The sequence below is a fragment of the Penaeus chinensis genome, chromosome 28 (assembly GCF_019202785.1).
Source record: "Penaeus chinensis breed Huanghai No. 1 chromosome 28, ASM1920278v2, whole genome shotgun sequence".
NCBI classification, from domain to species: Eukaryota; Metazoa; Arthropoda; class Malacostraca; order Decapoda; family Penaeidae; genus Penaeus; species Penaeus chinensis.
In genome coordinates, this window is record NC_061846.1 from 2,358,852 (window position 1) to 2,374,728 (window position 15,877).

At 49.1% G+C, this 15,877-nt stretch overlaps 1 protein-coding gene across 1 annotated transcript in view; it reads left to right on the forward strand.

Moving 5' to 3' along the window:
- Window positions 1–15,877, forward strand: part of LOC125040026 (ubiquitin carboxyl-terminal hydrolase isozyme L3-like) — a 37,835-nt gene that overhangs the window by 13,801 nt on the left and 8,157 nt on the right. Inside the window, exons 3-4 of the mRNA XM_047634446.1 lie at window positions 13,690–13,818; window positions 14,260–14,405. Of these exons, the coding sequence (XP_047490402.1) occupies window positions 13,690–13,818; window positions 14,260–14,405 (275 nt within the window). The remainder of the gene's footprint in view (window positions 1–13,689; window positions 13,819–14,259; window positions 14,406–15,877) is intronic.

Consider the following 15,877-nt stretch of genomic DNA (forward strand, 5'->3'; position numbering starts at 1 on the left):
TCATTTTTCCATTCATTAGTTTTCGCCATTCATGGTTTCTTGGGCGATATCCGCTCATTCCGTATTCATCAGTTTATTGATTACTGGATTCCTTTATCCCTCTCCCTCTCCCTCCCCCCTCCCCTCCCCTCCCCTCCCCTCCCCTCCCCTCCCCCCCCCCTCCCTCCCTCCCTCCCTCTCTCTCCCTTCCTCTCCCTCTCCCTCTCCCTCTCCCTCTCCCTCTCCCTCTCCCTCTCCCTCTCCCTCTCCCTCTCCCTCTCCCTCTCCCTCTCCCTCTCCCTCTCCCCATCTCCACCGCATGTCGTCTTACTGTCGTTGTTGCTGTTCTTGTCATGTGGTTGTTGTTGCTGTACTTGTTGGTGATATTAGTTATTGTCTTCCTCATAATCCTTGTATTTTTTGTTGTCATTCTCTTTCTCTTATTCCTTATTTTTTTATTTATCTTTTCCCTTATTTTTGTCTGTTGTACTCGCTAGCGATTTGGCACATCTTGGTGGGGGAGGGGGGGGGAGTCAGTGAGTGCCACGTGTATTACGGAGTGCCACGTCACACCGGTCGTCCCTTCCCCCTTCCCTACCCCCCCCCCTCACCCCGCACGGTCTTCGTTGCTGGTTGTGTGACACAGGGTTGACACTGTTCGAGGAATGCAAGGCTTCTGGGAGACCTGGTGTGGCATGTTGTTGTTGTTGTTGTTTTTGTTGGAGGATTTGTTTGGTGTTTTTACTTTGTCCGTCTTGGCGGTGGCGGTGGTGATGGTGTTATTTTATTATTTTTTTCTTTATTATTATTCAGTTATCATTTATTATTATTATTGTTAGTTGTTATTATTGTTGTTGTTACCCTTGCCATTATCAGTGTCGTCGGTATTGTTATTTTTTCGTTAGTTTTTTACTGTCACAACGAGAGCTTCTCCATTCTTTGTAAATTTTAGTTATTCGTATCATCATGTTCTTTCTCAGAGGTACAAATTCCTGGTGAACCCGTTCCTCTTCTCCTTTAATATTTTTGTATTTTTATATTTCATCACTTTTTTTTCTTCTTTATCGAGGTCTCCTTTCTTTTTTTTATTTCCCCTCTTTATTTTCCTTTTTCCTTTCCTCTATTCTCACTCTTTCCTTCAATCATCCCATACTTCCTTATTGCTTTCCTTTATTCTATTTTTCTATTCTTTCATTCGTTCCGTCATTATTTCCTTCCCTTCTTCCTTACTTCCATTCTCCCTCTTCCTTCTATTTATTTATTCTCGCATTCCTCCATCCTTCTACATGCACCCTTCCTCCCTGCCTCACCCCCCTCTTCCTTCCTTCATTCGTTCGTTCGTTCATTCGTTCTTTTTCTTTCCCTTCCCTCCGTCCTTCATTCATTAATTTGTGCATTTATTCCCTTCTCTCCCTCCCTTACTTCATTTTATTCATTCCTTCCTTCCCTCTATTCATTCATTCCTTTTTCTTTGCCTTCCCTCCTTTCTTTTTCTTTTTTTCCCTCACCTTCCTTCCTTCCTTCCTTTCCCTTCCCTCCTTCCGATAAAGAAGAAAAAAACAATTCCTCAATTCTTTTTTTAGGGCAATTCTTTGAGCAATTCTTGGAGGAAATTTAAATGGCCGGCGGCGGTTCCGGTGGTTTCTTGCGAGTCGTTGCTTGTGTGGTTGTTGTGGTCTGTTTTCGTTTTTTAATGTTTTTGAACTGATTATTTTTTTCCCCCCAACTCTTCTCTCTTTTCTCCTTTCTCTTTTTCTCTTTCTTTTTCTTTTTCTTTTTTTTTCTTTTTCTCCACTCCCTTTTTCCCCTTTTCTTCTTGCCTCTCGCACGTTTCTTTTGCCCCCATCTTTTCCCGTATCTTTCTCTCCCCCTCCCCCCTTTTTCGCTCCTTACAAAGTTTATTCATGTGTATATTTATCATTTGTACTACGCGGAGGTGGGAAGGAGGGAGAGTGGGAGGGGGAAGGGGAGGAGAAGGGAGGGAAGGGAAAGGGTAGGAGGAGTAGGAGATGGAGGAAAAGGGGAGAGGGAAGGAAGAGAGAGGGAAGGGCGAGAGAGAAAAGGAAGGGAAGAGGGAAGATAAGACAGAAAGGTGAGACAGTGAGAATGGGAGAATAGTATCGAGTGTATTAGGGGGAAAGGGAGGGGGGAGGGGGATTGGGGGGGTAAAGTTATTTGCAGTAGACACCATTGAATAGATAGTGATGAATTTTGCATCTCTTGGTTCCTGGTTCCTGACGTTTTTTTTTTTTTTATACTCCATTGTACATTGTGTGTGTGTGTGTCTGACTGTCTGTCTCTGTCTGTCTTCTTGCCTGCCTTTCTGTGTGTGTGTGTGTGTGTGTGTGTGTGTGTGTGTGTGTGCGCGTGTCCATCTGTGTGTGTGTGTAAATATTTCGTTCCAACGTGAATATCATAAAGTAAGTCTAGGCAACACACTCACTCACTCCCGATGCTTTCTTGGTCGGATCACACCGTCCAGCCTCGTCGTCGTCATCGTCATCGTCGGCTGTCGCGCGGAAGGCCAGACAGCGATCCTTTTCGTGGCTGTGGCCCCATCGATCTCGGGAGCGACTGCAGGTCGTCGTAACGCGATGGTTGGGGCGCGTTCGTGGCCACGTGGAGGCGCTGGTATGTGGCCCGTTGATGAATAAACACGTATCGATGAACAAACACGTTTTTTTTCCTTTTTATTTTTATTGATTTCAGCGATGTATTTGTATTTTTCCTTTTTTTTTATTGATTTCAGCGATGTATTTGTTGTCTTTCCCGAATATTTGTAGATTAAAAATTAATATGAATTTGAATTGTTACTGGAAGCGAATAAAAGGGAGAAGTACATTTGTTTTCCATGTTTCTGGTGTAACCTATCCCCCCCTTGCCTCCCCCCCCCCCAACCTTAAACTTTGAATTATGGATCAGCTGATACGCCGTAAGGTGGGCGTTACCCCTCCCCCTGTTCTTCCCTCTCCCCAATTTAGAGGTTCGTGGAATGAATTTTAAGAAGGGAGGGAGGGAGGGAGGGAGGGAGAGACAGAAAAACTGACAAAGCAGATAAAAGGTAAAGCAAGGAATACAAAAAGGGCGTCAATATTTTTTTTTTTTTTTTTTTTTTTTTTTATAACCGCTTTACAGGTGGGTAACGGGTTATAACCGGTTCACACATTCATTTGTAATCATTAAGAACATAGTTGTTATGAGAGCACTCCCCTTAGTCCTCACTTAGTATAGTGTAACAGCTGTAACAAAGAATGACGGTATAAACTTCAACACGGAAAATAGTAACGGTAAAAATGGTAATAAAATGAATATAATTATTGTGGTAAGTGATGATATTGATCGTGTGGATAACATGAATGAGTGGAAATAACCAGTCAATGACACAAGGGGCGAGAGGCCGCCACGTGTATTGGCGCCGTGCAAAGGAAGTGGGGGGGGCATCCTCCCCTCCTGTTCCTTCTACTCCACCTCCCCTTTCCTTCCTGCTTACTAATAATCATTTACCTTTACCTTCTTTCCTTCCTTCCTTTCTCTCCTTCCATCCTTCTTCATTCTCCCTTCCTTTCTCTCCTGCCATCCTTCTTCATTCTCCCTTCCTTCCTTCCTTCCTTCCTTCCTTCCTTCCATCCTTCTTCATTCTCCCTTCCTTCCTTCCATCCTTCTTCATTCTCCCTTCCTTCCTTCCTTCCTTCCTTCCTTCCTTCCATCCTTCCTCATTCTCCCTTCCTTCCTTCCTTCCTTCCTTCCTTCCTTCCTTCCTCATTCTCCCTTCCTTCCTTCCTTCCTTCCTTCCTTCCTTCCTCATTCTCCCTTCCTTCCTTCCTCATTCTCTCTTCCTTGCTCCTTCCCCCCTCGCTTTCACCTCGGCCCTACCCCAACTTCCCCCTCCTTTCTTCGTCAACATCCTCCTCTGTCCCTCTCCAACACCCTCTGCCTCTACCCCTACCCTCCCTTCCTCTTCCCTTCCTCTTCCCTTCCGCATCCTACACCCTTTCTTTGCATCCTATCCACTCCCTTCTTCCTTTCCCTCCCCTCGCCACACCCTTCCCCCCTCCCACCTCCCCCCTCCCCTTCCCGAGACACTTATTGATCAGTTCGAAAGCATTCTGAATCCTCTATAGCCTTTTTTTCTACGGCCTCGTTCATTGGTGTAGCCGGCAGCCGGGACTATGTCGAAGCGCTTCCGTGGGGGAGGGAAGGGGGGAGGGGTGGGATGAATGGAACGTAGGGTGGTTAAAAATTCACCAACAGAGGCGAGTTTACCTGGAATTCGATTCGTGTGTGTCTGGGGCGTGTGTGTGGTGGGCGGGGGGTGTCCCCCCACTTCATAATTGCTCTTATTGATGGGTCTTTCTCTGTAGTTTCCATCTTGCAATCTACTGTAGTACTTGTTTCATGGATTCATCATGTCTGTTCTACAGGCCTCACTTCAACGAGTCTGGATGTCACTTCCGGTAGCATTCTGGTAAAGCGTGAACATCATCATAACCCCCCCCCCCCCTCTCCTCCCTCTTGCTCCCTCTTATTCACTCCGCCTCTTCCCCCTTCCTCGTCCTCTCCCTCATTCCTCCTCATATCCCCTCTTCCACCTCCTCTCCCTCATTCCTCCTCATTTCCCCTCTTCCACCTCCTATTTCTCATTCCACTTTCTCTTCCTCTTCCTTGAAAATCGTCTTCTCAGCCTTCTCCGTCTTTCAACTTCCCTCTCATCACCATGTTTTTTTTTAGATATCCTCTACATTATCCATCTTTCTTGTGTGTGTCTTCTCGTAGTTACCGCGTGCGGGTGTATGCGTGCGTGCGTGCATACATGCGTTCGCCAGGTTGGTGTTGGAGTGGGAGGGAGGGATAGATGAAAGAGAAGGAATAGAGAGAATCGTCCAGAAATTCCTGAGGGAGGAAGTTGGGATCTTTGGCCGGCAGGAGAACTCTCCTGGTGTGCTTATTCCTTTTTCTTCTCTCTCTTCTTCCCTCCGTCTCTCTCTTGTTTTTTTATCGTCTTCTGTTCTCTCTCCTCTCCTTTCCTCTCTTCCCCTCTAATTTTTCTTTTATCTTCTCTCTTCCTCTTCCGGATTTAGACCCAAGGCAAAATTATCTAAAGGAGGGGTAGGGGGGGGGGGGCGGGACCCGAAGAGGCGGCCGCATCTCTTCCTGCCTCTTTATGGAAAGCGAAACAAGGACCTGCTTGTCTGTTTCGATAAGGAACAAGTACCTGTCTTGTCACTCGTGCTGCTGCTAATGATAAGGGAGATTAACACTGATTATAATTTTACTTCCGTATAACCGTACAGCTGTTGGTGCTGCATCACGCTTAACAAATTATGATTACAGTGATCGTTATCATCATAATGGTGGTGGTAATAATAATAATAATAATAATAATAATAATAATAATAATAGCAGAAACAATGCGATATGTTGTCCTTCTCAGCTATGATTATCTTATCACTGACGCTGATGGGCTAATCGGTGCATGATTGCCTTCTGCATGAATCTCGCGAGAGTTTGTTGGGGAGGGGGAGGGAGGAGGGGAGGGGAAGGTAGGGAAGGGGGGAAGGGAGGAAGGGAGGAGGGGAGGGGGGGAGGGGAAGGGGTTGTTGCCTCTTCTCGTGTCTACGCTATTCTCCCTGTCCATTTTTTTGCCCTTTCTTTTCTTCTCTTTTTCGTGCGTTTTTGTCTTCCTCTGTTGTCTTCTTCCTCCTTTTTCCTGCCCTTTTGCTTTTCCTCCGTCTTATTTCTTTCTTCCTTTTTCTTCCCTACCTCTTCCCCTTCCTCTGCTTTATTCCTTTTCTTTCTCTTCCTTACCTTTCCCGTACTCTCTTCTCTCCTTTCCTTTCTTCCTTTCCTTCATTCCTTTCGGTCGTCCATCCCTTCCTCCCTTTCCCATCTTCCTCCCTCCGCCCCCCTTCCCTTTCTCCTTCCCTTCTCCTTTCCCATCTTCCTTCCTCCTTCCCCTTCTCCTTCCCTTCTCCTTCCCCATCTTCCTTCCTCCTTCCCTTTCTCCTTCCCTTCCTTATCTTCCCTTCCCCTCCTTCTCTTCACTTTCCTCCCTCTTCCCTTTCCTCCCCTCCCCTCCCTTCCCTTCCTTCCTTCCTTCTTTCCTTCTTTCCCTTCTTTCCTCTCCTTCCTTCCCTTCACTCTTCCCTTCTCTTTCCCTCCTTTCCTTCATTCCCTTCCTTCATTCCCTTCCTTCCAGTCCAGGCGCGGGTTGGTGACTCACCCTTCGAGAATCTTCCTTCGGCTGCATCGATCCCACCTGCGGCCGTGCTGGATCCCCTCTCTCTCTCTCTCTCTCTCTCTCTCTCTCTCTCTCTCTCTCTCTCTCTCTCTCTCTCTCTCTCGTCGTATTTGTCGTTTCTCTGATTATTCTATTCGTCGGTTATTTGCCCCCTACCTTATTATTACCCCCCCCCCCCTTCTCTCTCTCCCTCGTCTTTCGTTTCTTCTCTTCCGTTCTGTCACCTCTTCCCTTCCATCTTTCCCGCCCCCCATTTGTTGCATCTCTCTCCGATTCTTACTTTTTTATTTACTACCCTCCCCCCTTTACTTTCCTCTAACGCCCTTCTCCTTTCTCTCTCCCCTTCCGTTCCCTCTTCACATTCTATCCCATCCCATCCTCCTCCTCTTCTTGTTTGTCCTTTTTCCACCCACCTTATCCTCTATTTCCGTCTTTCTTCCCCTCCTTCCCTTCCCACCTCATCGGGCCTCCCCCACTTCTCCCCCTTCATAGCGAAACTTTCACTTCTTCTAGAACAGTCAATGAAAAATGGATAAATAAATCCAACGCTTTCGTTCATTATACATCGTCATCGTCCTTTCCGTTTCCCCTCCCGCGCTCCCTTCGGTTGCATGAATTGTATCGTAAGGAGCACGGATTGGCCCCAGTTGGATAGGAGAAAGGAGGAAAGAAGAGAGGAGAACGGTGAGGAAAGAGGATGGATAGAGGAAAACATTGATGGATAAGAGAGGGGTGGGGGAGGGAAGGAGGAGGGGGGAGGGAAGGGGAGAGGAGGGAAGAAGGGGGAAACTCTGCTTGCGGAAACGGCGAATTATATACATTATTTCCGAAGGGGAGGGGCAGAGGGGGGAGGGAGTGGAATGCTGCCACGTGTCATGCATTCCTCTTGGCTGTCATGCGTGTAGGGAGGAAGAAGGAAAGGGGGAGGGGGGGGGGATCAGGCGGAGCGATTGAGCGTGCGTGAGTTCGTGCTTACGTGTTTGTGTGTTGTCTGGTTGAGTGGAAAGAAAAGGAATGGAGTTCGTTATACATTCACACATTCGTGCATGGGGCCTACATGAATAACTTGTTTATGCATACGATAATTTATCTACATAATTTATAGAATGCGGAGTAATCTTGTGTTATTGCTTGCGTTGCCATTCGTGATTGTGAGGAGTCGTCTTTCAATTATTCATATTAATCATGTTTTAAGTTACTGCCGTTACGAGGCGACTATACTTGTTACCATTGTCTAATGACATTGTTACTGTTATGACTATTACTGTTGTATACTTGTTGGGGTAGCATGGTTGTTGTATTTTGGTCTATTTTCTATATTCCTGTTCAGAGCCGAGTGAAATTTACAAGAATTCTCCGAGGGAAATGGAAGGATTTTTTCATCTTGTTAATCCGTCTTCCCTTCGTCAGATAATGTCGTTTCTGTTATCATATTGATTGATTCTTTTCTGTTATTATGTTGTGATTTTTTCTTAATCTCTTCCCCCCCCTTCGTCTCCTATTTTTTGTTTAATATGAATCATGGGCACGGTGAGGAATGAACAAATTTTCCGGTTTATTGTTCCAATTGTACTGTGGTTCATTTTCGCTTGCGCGCATTATTGGGTTCGGTCAGTATTTTTTGCTTTCTCTCCAGAATTTTCCTCTCCGTTCGAATATATATTTAATATAATTTCATAATAGTGAGATTTCATGGAATACAACCAGTTTCGAATGAACGCTGCTTGAATTCTTGCTTGGAATTGTATCCAGGGGACATACAGGCCACCATGCAGCTTGCGATCCATAGGCCTACACCCAGCAGTGACCGCCCATAGGCCTACACACTCCGGCTTTGCATTGGCGAGGAGCGACTCGGGAGAGCAGTGACACCTGACCTCCCTAGGGTGCCAAGGGTGACTTGCGGATGGCACTCTCCCCGGCCTCCTGTGTCTCCTCATTAACCCGGGTTCGAAGGGCTGAAGGGGCAGGGGGGAGGGAAGGGGGAAGGGGGAAGGGGGGGGAGAGGGGGCGTGGCGGGTGCATGCAGAGCGGTGTGTCTGTGACGTCTGTGTCATTGGTATATTGCGTTTTTATTTTTTCTAGACTGCTTCGCTTTCCTTAACCTTACCCCCCCCTCTCCCCCCCTTCTCCCCGCATCCCTTCTCTCTCTCGCATCTTCCTCGCTTCCTTATTATGTATGGTCGTCGTTCTACTGCCAGCAGGCAACTTGAGCAAGCACGTGTTGCAGATGCACGAGAGCATCTGACATGTCCCCTGCATGCTCGCTCTCCTCTCTTTCTCTTTCTTTCTCTCTATCCGCTCTCTCGCTCGCTCGCTCGCTTACCCGCTTGCTTGCTTGCTTGCAGGAGGCCTTTCACTTCCAAAATAGCTTCGTGCGTGCTTGCGTGAGGATCTCTCTCTCTCTCTCTCTCTCTCTCTCTCCTCTCTCTCTCTCTCTCTCCTCTCTCTCTCTCTCTCTCTCTCTCTCTCTCTCTCTCTCTCTCTCTCTCTCTCTCTCTCTCTCTCTCTCTCTCTCTCTCTCTCTCTCTCTCTCTCTCTCTCTCTCTCTCTCTCTCTCTCTCTCTCTCTCTCTCTCTCTCTCTCTCTCTCTCTCTCTCTCTCTCTCTCTCTCTCTCTCTCTCTCCTCTCTCTCTCTCTCCTCTCTCTCTCTCTCCTCTCTCTCTCTCTCTCTCTCTCTCTCTCTCTCTCTCTCTCTCTCTCTCTCTCTCTCTCTCTCTCTCTCTCTCTCTCTCTCTCTCTCCTCTCTCTCTCTCTCTCTCTCTCTCTCTCTCTCTCTCTCTCTCTCTCTCTCTCTCTCTCTCTCTCTCTCTCTCTCCTCTCTCTCTCTCTCTCTCTCCTCTCTCTCTCTCTCTCCTCTCTCTCTCTCTCTCTCTCCTCTCTGTCCTCACTCCTTTTAACCTTCTTTCCTTCCCTCCCTTCTTTTTATGCTTCCTTCCCACGGTCGCTCCCTCTTTTCCCTCCCTCTCATCCTTCTTTCATTCCCTCTCTCCCTCTCTCTCCCCTTCTCTCTCTGTATAGGCCTTAGTGACTTTTATGCATTGGTAGTGTTGGAGGAAGAGGAAGAGGAGGGAGGAAATATGAGGAAGGAGCAGCAGGACGATGAAAAGGTGAGGAAGTAGGAGGATGGAGGAAAGCGTGGAAGGAAGGAAGGAATGACGAGAGTGAAGTGGAATAATGAAGCGAAGGAAGAGGAAGGAAGAGGAAGGAAGAAGGAAGCTCTTCCGGAGAGCCGTTCCAGAAGCTCCCTTCCTCCCCCTGCCCCTCCCTCGCCCTCCCTTCCTCAGCAAGGAGTGCGCAGAGGTGTGGTGTCCGGGGAAGGTGGGGGGGGGGGAGGAGGGGGGTCCGTGTCCGTCTGGCGGAGTGGGCGGCGGCGGCGGCGGCGGCGGGAGCGGCGCTGGGCGATGAGTCACGGCGCCGTTGCCACGTTGGTTCGTCTCTCGCCCCTCTTCTCCTTTGGATTCGGTTTCTTATCCCTTTTCATCCTTTTCTTTTTTTCTCTCACTCTCTCTCTCTCTCTCTCTCTCTCTCTCTCTCTCTCTCTCTCTTTTTTCGTTTTCCGTATTTTCCTCTTTTGGAGGATGTAGAAACTTTTTTTTCTTTTATATTTGTTATCTTGTTTTTCTCTGTTTATCGTATTCCTTTTTTTATTTCCTTTCAGTTCCTTTCCTTCGTATGCTTCCTTACTGTGGGGATCCCCTCCTCTGTTCTCTCTCCCTTTCCTCTTCCCCTTCTCTTCTTTCAACTAGGACACTCTACCCCCTCTCCTTCTCTCCCTCCCTCATTTACACGTGTATGTTGTGGGATTTTATATATGTATATATATATGTATGTTGTAGGATTTTCTGTGTATATGTATTAGAATTCTATATCCATACTCCCCCCTTCCCCTCTCCCCCTTCCCCTTTCCCCCTTCCTCTCTCCCCCGTCTCCCCTTCCCCTTTCCCCCTTCCTCTCTCCCCCGTCTCCCCTTCCCCTTTCCCCCTTCCCCTCTCCCCCTCCTCCCCTTCCCCTTCCCCTCTCCCTCTCCCCCCCTTCCCTATTCCCCCTTCCCCTCTCCCCCTTTCCCCTTCCCCTCGCCCCCTCCCCCCTTCCCCTCTCCCCCTTCCCCTTCCCCTCTCCCCCTCCCCCCTTCCCCTTTCCCCCCCCTTCCCCTTCCCCTTTCCCCCCCCTTCCCCTTTCCCTCGCCCCCTTCCCCTTCCCCTCGCCTCCCCCCTTCCCCTCCTCCCCTTCCCCTCCCTCCAGGAGGCTCTGAGGTGTTATTTCTGTTCCTCTTTGGGAGGGATGCTGCTTCGGGGATGTAGGGCGGGAGAGGGGGGGGGGAGATCGTCTGTCTTAATGATGCTTTCATTTGGAATCCCCCCCCCCTCTCTCTCTCTCTCTCTCTCTCTCTCTCTCTCTCTCTCTCTCTCTCTCTCTCTCTCTTTTTTTTTACTATTCCTCTCTCCCACCCCTCCTCCCTCTCCCTCCCTCCCTCCCTCCCTCCCTCCCTCCCTCCCTCCCTCTCCTCACTTACTCTACAACATCGCCCACGTGCGTTCTCCTCTTCGCTCCTCTTCTCTTCGTTTCTCTTCCTCTCCGGCGCGAGGCTTCCGTGCTAAGTCCCCGGATGTCGGAAGGAGCCGTGTGCGACTTTACGAGCCCGCGTGGACGCTCTCTCCGCCCTTACGACTTCTCTTCGCCCTGTTTTAGGCCTCTCCTTTGCTGTTTGTATTTTCCTTTTCTGGGGAGGGGGAAGTATGGGGAAGTAGAATGGGAAATGGGTTTTCTCTGTCTCTCTCTGTCTCTCTCTGTCTCTCTCTGTCTCTCTCTGTCTCTCTCTGTCTCTCTCTGTCTCTCTCTGTCTCTCTCTGTCTCTCTCTGTCTCTCTCTGTCTCTCTCTGTCTCTCTCTGTCTCTCTCTGTCTCTCTCTGTCTCTCTCTGTCTCTCTCTGTCTCTCTCTGTCTCTCTCTGTCTCTCTCTGTCTCTCTATCCTCCGCTCTTCCCTTCTTCCCCTTCGCCCTTGAAACGCAGGACGCTCACTCGCCGAATAACAGGAAGTGGCGAAGGGGCAAAGATAGCTCCTGAGGTAACTTGGGTTCATTGCTGATTTCCTCTCCTCTCTCATTTCTCTTTTTTTCTCTCTCTCCTTTTTCTCCTACTTCTTGTTGTCCTTGTTATGGTTTTGTTTCTGGGGAGGATTTTTTAAAAATGAGGGGTGGGGGAAGGTGGGGAAGGGGTGTGGGTAGAAGGGGGTATTGCCTTTCTCTCCCTCCCTTCTTCCTCCCTCCCTCCCTTATTCCTCCCTCCCTCCCTTCTTATTCATTATATTCTTCACTTTGCTTATCCTGACATTGCATGAAGGTTTTGTTCATGAGGCCTTGTTGCTAAGGCAGGCGGCAGGGGAGCTTGGTAATTGGCGATTGTATATATAGGTGTTCATCCTATTTTATTGATTGTATTTGTAAATTTGCTCATTGATTTGCTTATAATGGGGGGGGGGGGCAGTCGCTGTCTGTTCCTCCGTCCATTTATATAAACGCGTCCCTTTGTCCTTTGTCGTGGTTGGCAACTGATGTTTTGTCGAGGGTTATTTCCGCTGTCCTTTTGTATCTACTCCTGCCCGTGATCCTTGGCTCCGTGCCCCCCCTCCCTCCCCTCCCCTCCCACCCTTCCTCCCTTCAACTACTGGCGTTCCTAATTCCACTTCTGCTGTGGTTGTTTGTACTGTTGTAAGTGCGATTGATACAGCGAAACAAATGCTAATAAAGCTTGTTCCTCCTCCCTTTTCTTTGCCCTCATTCCTTATTTTCTACGTCACTACTTCCCTCTATATTCCTTCTCCACTATCCTCTTCGCGTTGTTTATTTTTCGGCCCGCACGCACGCCGAAAATCGGTTGTTCGATTTATACGTACAGCTATACCTTTTCACCGCTGGTTATTGGCAGCTTGTACTTGTTTTGCGCTTGTTTTATCCGGATTTGCTTGATGTGCCGGCGGGAGGAATTGATTGAACAAGCAGCTGGCTCTGGGAATAGGCGCAGCGCATACATACTTTCGTGCATGTTATCGCATACAGGCACACGTACGCATGCACACTTTCGCGAGCATACAAACGCTTGTAGACCCAGTCATCGCACATGCACTCTCACGTGCTAACCCCCCCCCCCCATCCCTCCCCACACACTGTAATCCACCAGGGTTTATCTGCGAGCTTAGATATGATTCAAGGATGTTAAAATCATTGCAGACTCTAGGCCGTAGCAGTTTAAAACGATCCCTCTCCCTTTTCTTTCTCTCCATTTCTCCCTTTTCTTCCTTTTCTTCCTCTGCTGAAATATTCTTTCATGCTTGTCCTCTATCTATCCTTGTCTACTCTCTTTAAGCCTGCCTATCCCTGTCAACCCTCAAAATCTGTGTCTGTGTCTATCCTCTCTGTTATCCTCTTTCCTAACCCAGTCTATTCGTGTCTTGTCCTTAAACCTGTCTGTCGGTGTGTCTATTATCCTCCCTGAGCCTGTCAATCGGGTGTCTAGTATCCTCCTCGTAAAGACCTATCTATCCGTATCTATCCTCCAGTTTCGCCTCCCTGTCCGTGCTCCTGCGGCCGCCACCTACGTCGAGGTCAATTCCGTCATGCGTCATGCGTTCGGGAGGCGAGTCACGCGACCTGTTGTGCGTGACCGTCGACCTGTTGGCTGGGATGAATGTAATTACAGGTTAATTGTTTTCGAGTGTTCATTCCGCTCCGTTGGCGATGCTGCTGGGGGCCGGTGGGGGTGGGGGTGGGGTAGGGGGATGCTGCCATGTTGGGGTAATTTTCTTCTCGTATTGAAATTTATTTTGAATTGTTATTTGTTCACTTGTTTATTTATTGGTATTATTGTTATGTATTGTGTGTTGTATGTTTGTCTAATCTCTTTTCATGCCGTTAGAGAGAGTGGGGGTGGGGGGGGGGAGTTAAAATTGATTGGTTATATGTACGAGTATCTCCTCTCCTCTCTCCTTTCGTCTTAGTCTGTACGCACACGTGTCTGTGATGAAAAGTTTCGTCCTGCTTTAAGCCTTATGTTGCACGAGGTATTAGCGATGCTCCCCGCAGATCTGGAAGTTGGAGCTGCACGCCGATCGCTGACCTTTGGAGGAATCGATCTGGTCTGTCTGGGTGTGGGGGAGGGAAGGCATCCCCGAGTCGGAGTGACAATTTTTTATTGAAGAGTCCATTTGACGTAGAATGCGTGTGTGGGAGGGGGAGGCTGAGTGGTGGGGGAGAGGGAGAGGGAGAAAGGGGGGAAAGAGGTAGGGAGGTAGGGAGGTAGGGAGGGAGGGAGAACGACCCCCCCTCCCAAACACGCAACAGAAACACACGCGCACAGGCTACTCAAGTCAGTCATATTTGCCTTTCAGGAATATTTTTTTTAGATCCATATTTTCTATTTTTCACGTATTCCAATATCATCCTAACCCGCTTTTTTTTTCTCTCTCCCCTTAGTTCATGACCGGCCTGGGCGTTCCCGGGGCGTGGGCGTGCACCGACGTCTACGGGCTGGACGAGGAGCTGCTGGCCATGGTGCCCCAGCCCGTGCTGTCGCTCATCCTCCTGCACCCCATCAACGACAAGGTGGGTCGAGTCTTGGTTTATTCTCGCGGTTTGCTCGACTGATGTTTGTTGTTTGTAGGGATGTCCTGTTTGTTTTAATGCTTGTAGTTTTTTTTTTTTTTTTTTTTTTTTTTTTTTTGGGGGGGTTGAAGGATCATTTATTGGTATAATTGCGTTTTTTTTAAAGGGATTGTTTCAAGTATGGCAGGTTTTCGCTTTAGGTGAGTCTGGAATAAAGTTAGCCCAATTTTCGCTTCCAGAAAGTTCCACGTAGTAACGTCATGTCTATTTTAAGCAAAGCCCCTTTTAACATTTTATAAGGACATTTTATTCCAAAGGTATTCAGTACAAAAGTCTTGCTTCAAAAAGGACATTTTATTTTAAACGCTTTGGCTGCAAGACGTCTTCATTGAAAAAAGAACCCTTTATTTTAAAAGCTTTTAATTGGTATAATATTTTCAGGAGGAAGAGTTTAAGGCCCAGGAGGAGGAGAAGATCGACGCCGACGGCCAGGAGGTGTCAGACAACCTGTACTTCATGAAGCAGTGCGTCGGGAATGCGTGCGGCACCGTGGCTCTCATCCACGCCATCGCCAACAACCAGGGGAAGTACGTATGATGGGCGCCACACATTAGCACAGAGGAAGGAGGAGGGGGAGGGAGGGAGATGGAAGGAGAGGTGTGGAAGGGAGAGAGGTGTGTGGAAGGGAGAGAGGTGTGTGTGGAAGGGAGAGAGGTGTGTGTGGAAGGGAGAGAGGTGTGTGTGGAAGGGAGAGAGGTGTGTGTGGAAGGGAGAGAGGTGTGTGTGGAAGGGAGAGAGGTGTGTGTGGAAGGGAGAGAGGTGTGTGTGGAAGGGAGAGAGGTGTGTGTGGAAGGGAGAGAGGTGTGTGTGGAAGGGAGAGAGGTGTGTGTGGAAGGGAGAGAGGTGTGTGTGGAAGGGAGAGAGGTGTGTGTGGAAGGGAGAGAGGTGTGTGTGGAAGGGAGAGAGGTGTGTGTGGAAGGGAGAGAGGTGTGTGTGGAAGGGAGAGAGGTGTGTGTGGAAGGGAGAGAGGTGTGTGTGGAAGGGAGAGAGGTGTGTGTGGAAGGGAGAGAGGTGTGTGTGGAAGGGAGAGAGGTGTGTGTGGAAGGGAGAGAGGTGTGTGTGGAAGGGAGAGAGGTGTGTGTGGAAGGGAGAGAGGTGTGTGTGGAAGGGAGAGAGGTGTGTGTGGAAGGGAGAGAGGTGTGTGTGGAAGGGAGAGAGGTGTGTGTGGAAGGGAGAGAGGTGTGTGTGGAAGGGAGAGAGGTGTGTGTGGAAGGGAGAGAGGTGTGTGTGGAAGGGAGAGAGGTGTGTGTGGAAGGGAGAGAGGTGTGTGTGGAAGGGAGAGAGGTGTGTGTGGAAGGGAGAGAGGTGTGTGTGGAAGGGAGAGAGGTGTGTGTGGAAGGGAGAGAGGTGTGTGTGGAAGGGAGAGAGGTGTGTGTGGAAGGGAGAGAGGTGTGTGTGGAAGGGAGAGAGGTGTGTGTGGAAGGGAGAGAGGTGTGTGTGGAAGGGAGAGAGGTGTGTGTGGAAGGGAGAGAGGTGTGTGTGGAAGGGAGAGAGGTGTGTGTGGAAGGGAGAGAGGTGTGTGTGGAAGGGAGAGAGGTGTGTGTGGAAGGGAGAGAGGTGTGTGTGGAAGGGAGAGAGGTGTGTGTGGAAGGGAGAGAGGTGTGTGTGGAAGGGAGAGAGGTGTGTGTGGAAGGGAGAGAGGTGTGTGTGGAAGGGAGAGAGGTGTGTGTGGAAGGGAGAGAGGTGTGTGTGGAAGGGAGAGAGGTGTGTGTGGAAGGGAGAGAGGTGTGTGTGGAAGGGAGAGAGGTGTGTGTGGAAGGGAGAGAGGTGTGTGTGGAAGGGAGAGAGGTGTGTGTGGAAGGGAGAGAGGTGTGTGTGGAAGGGAGAGAGGTGTGTGTGGAAGGGAGAGAGGTGTGTGTGGAAGGGAGAGAGGTGTGTGTGGAAGGGAGAGAGGTGTGTGTGGAAGGGAGAGAGGTGTGTGTGGAAGGGAGAGAGGTGTGTGTGGAAGGGAGAGAGGTGTGTGTGGAAGGGAGAGAGGTGTGTGTGGAAGGGAGAGAGG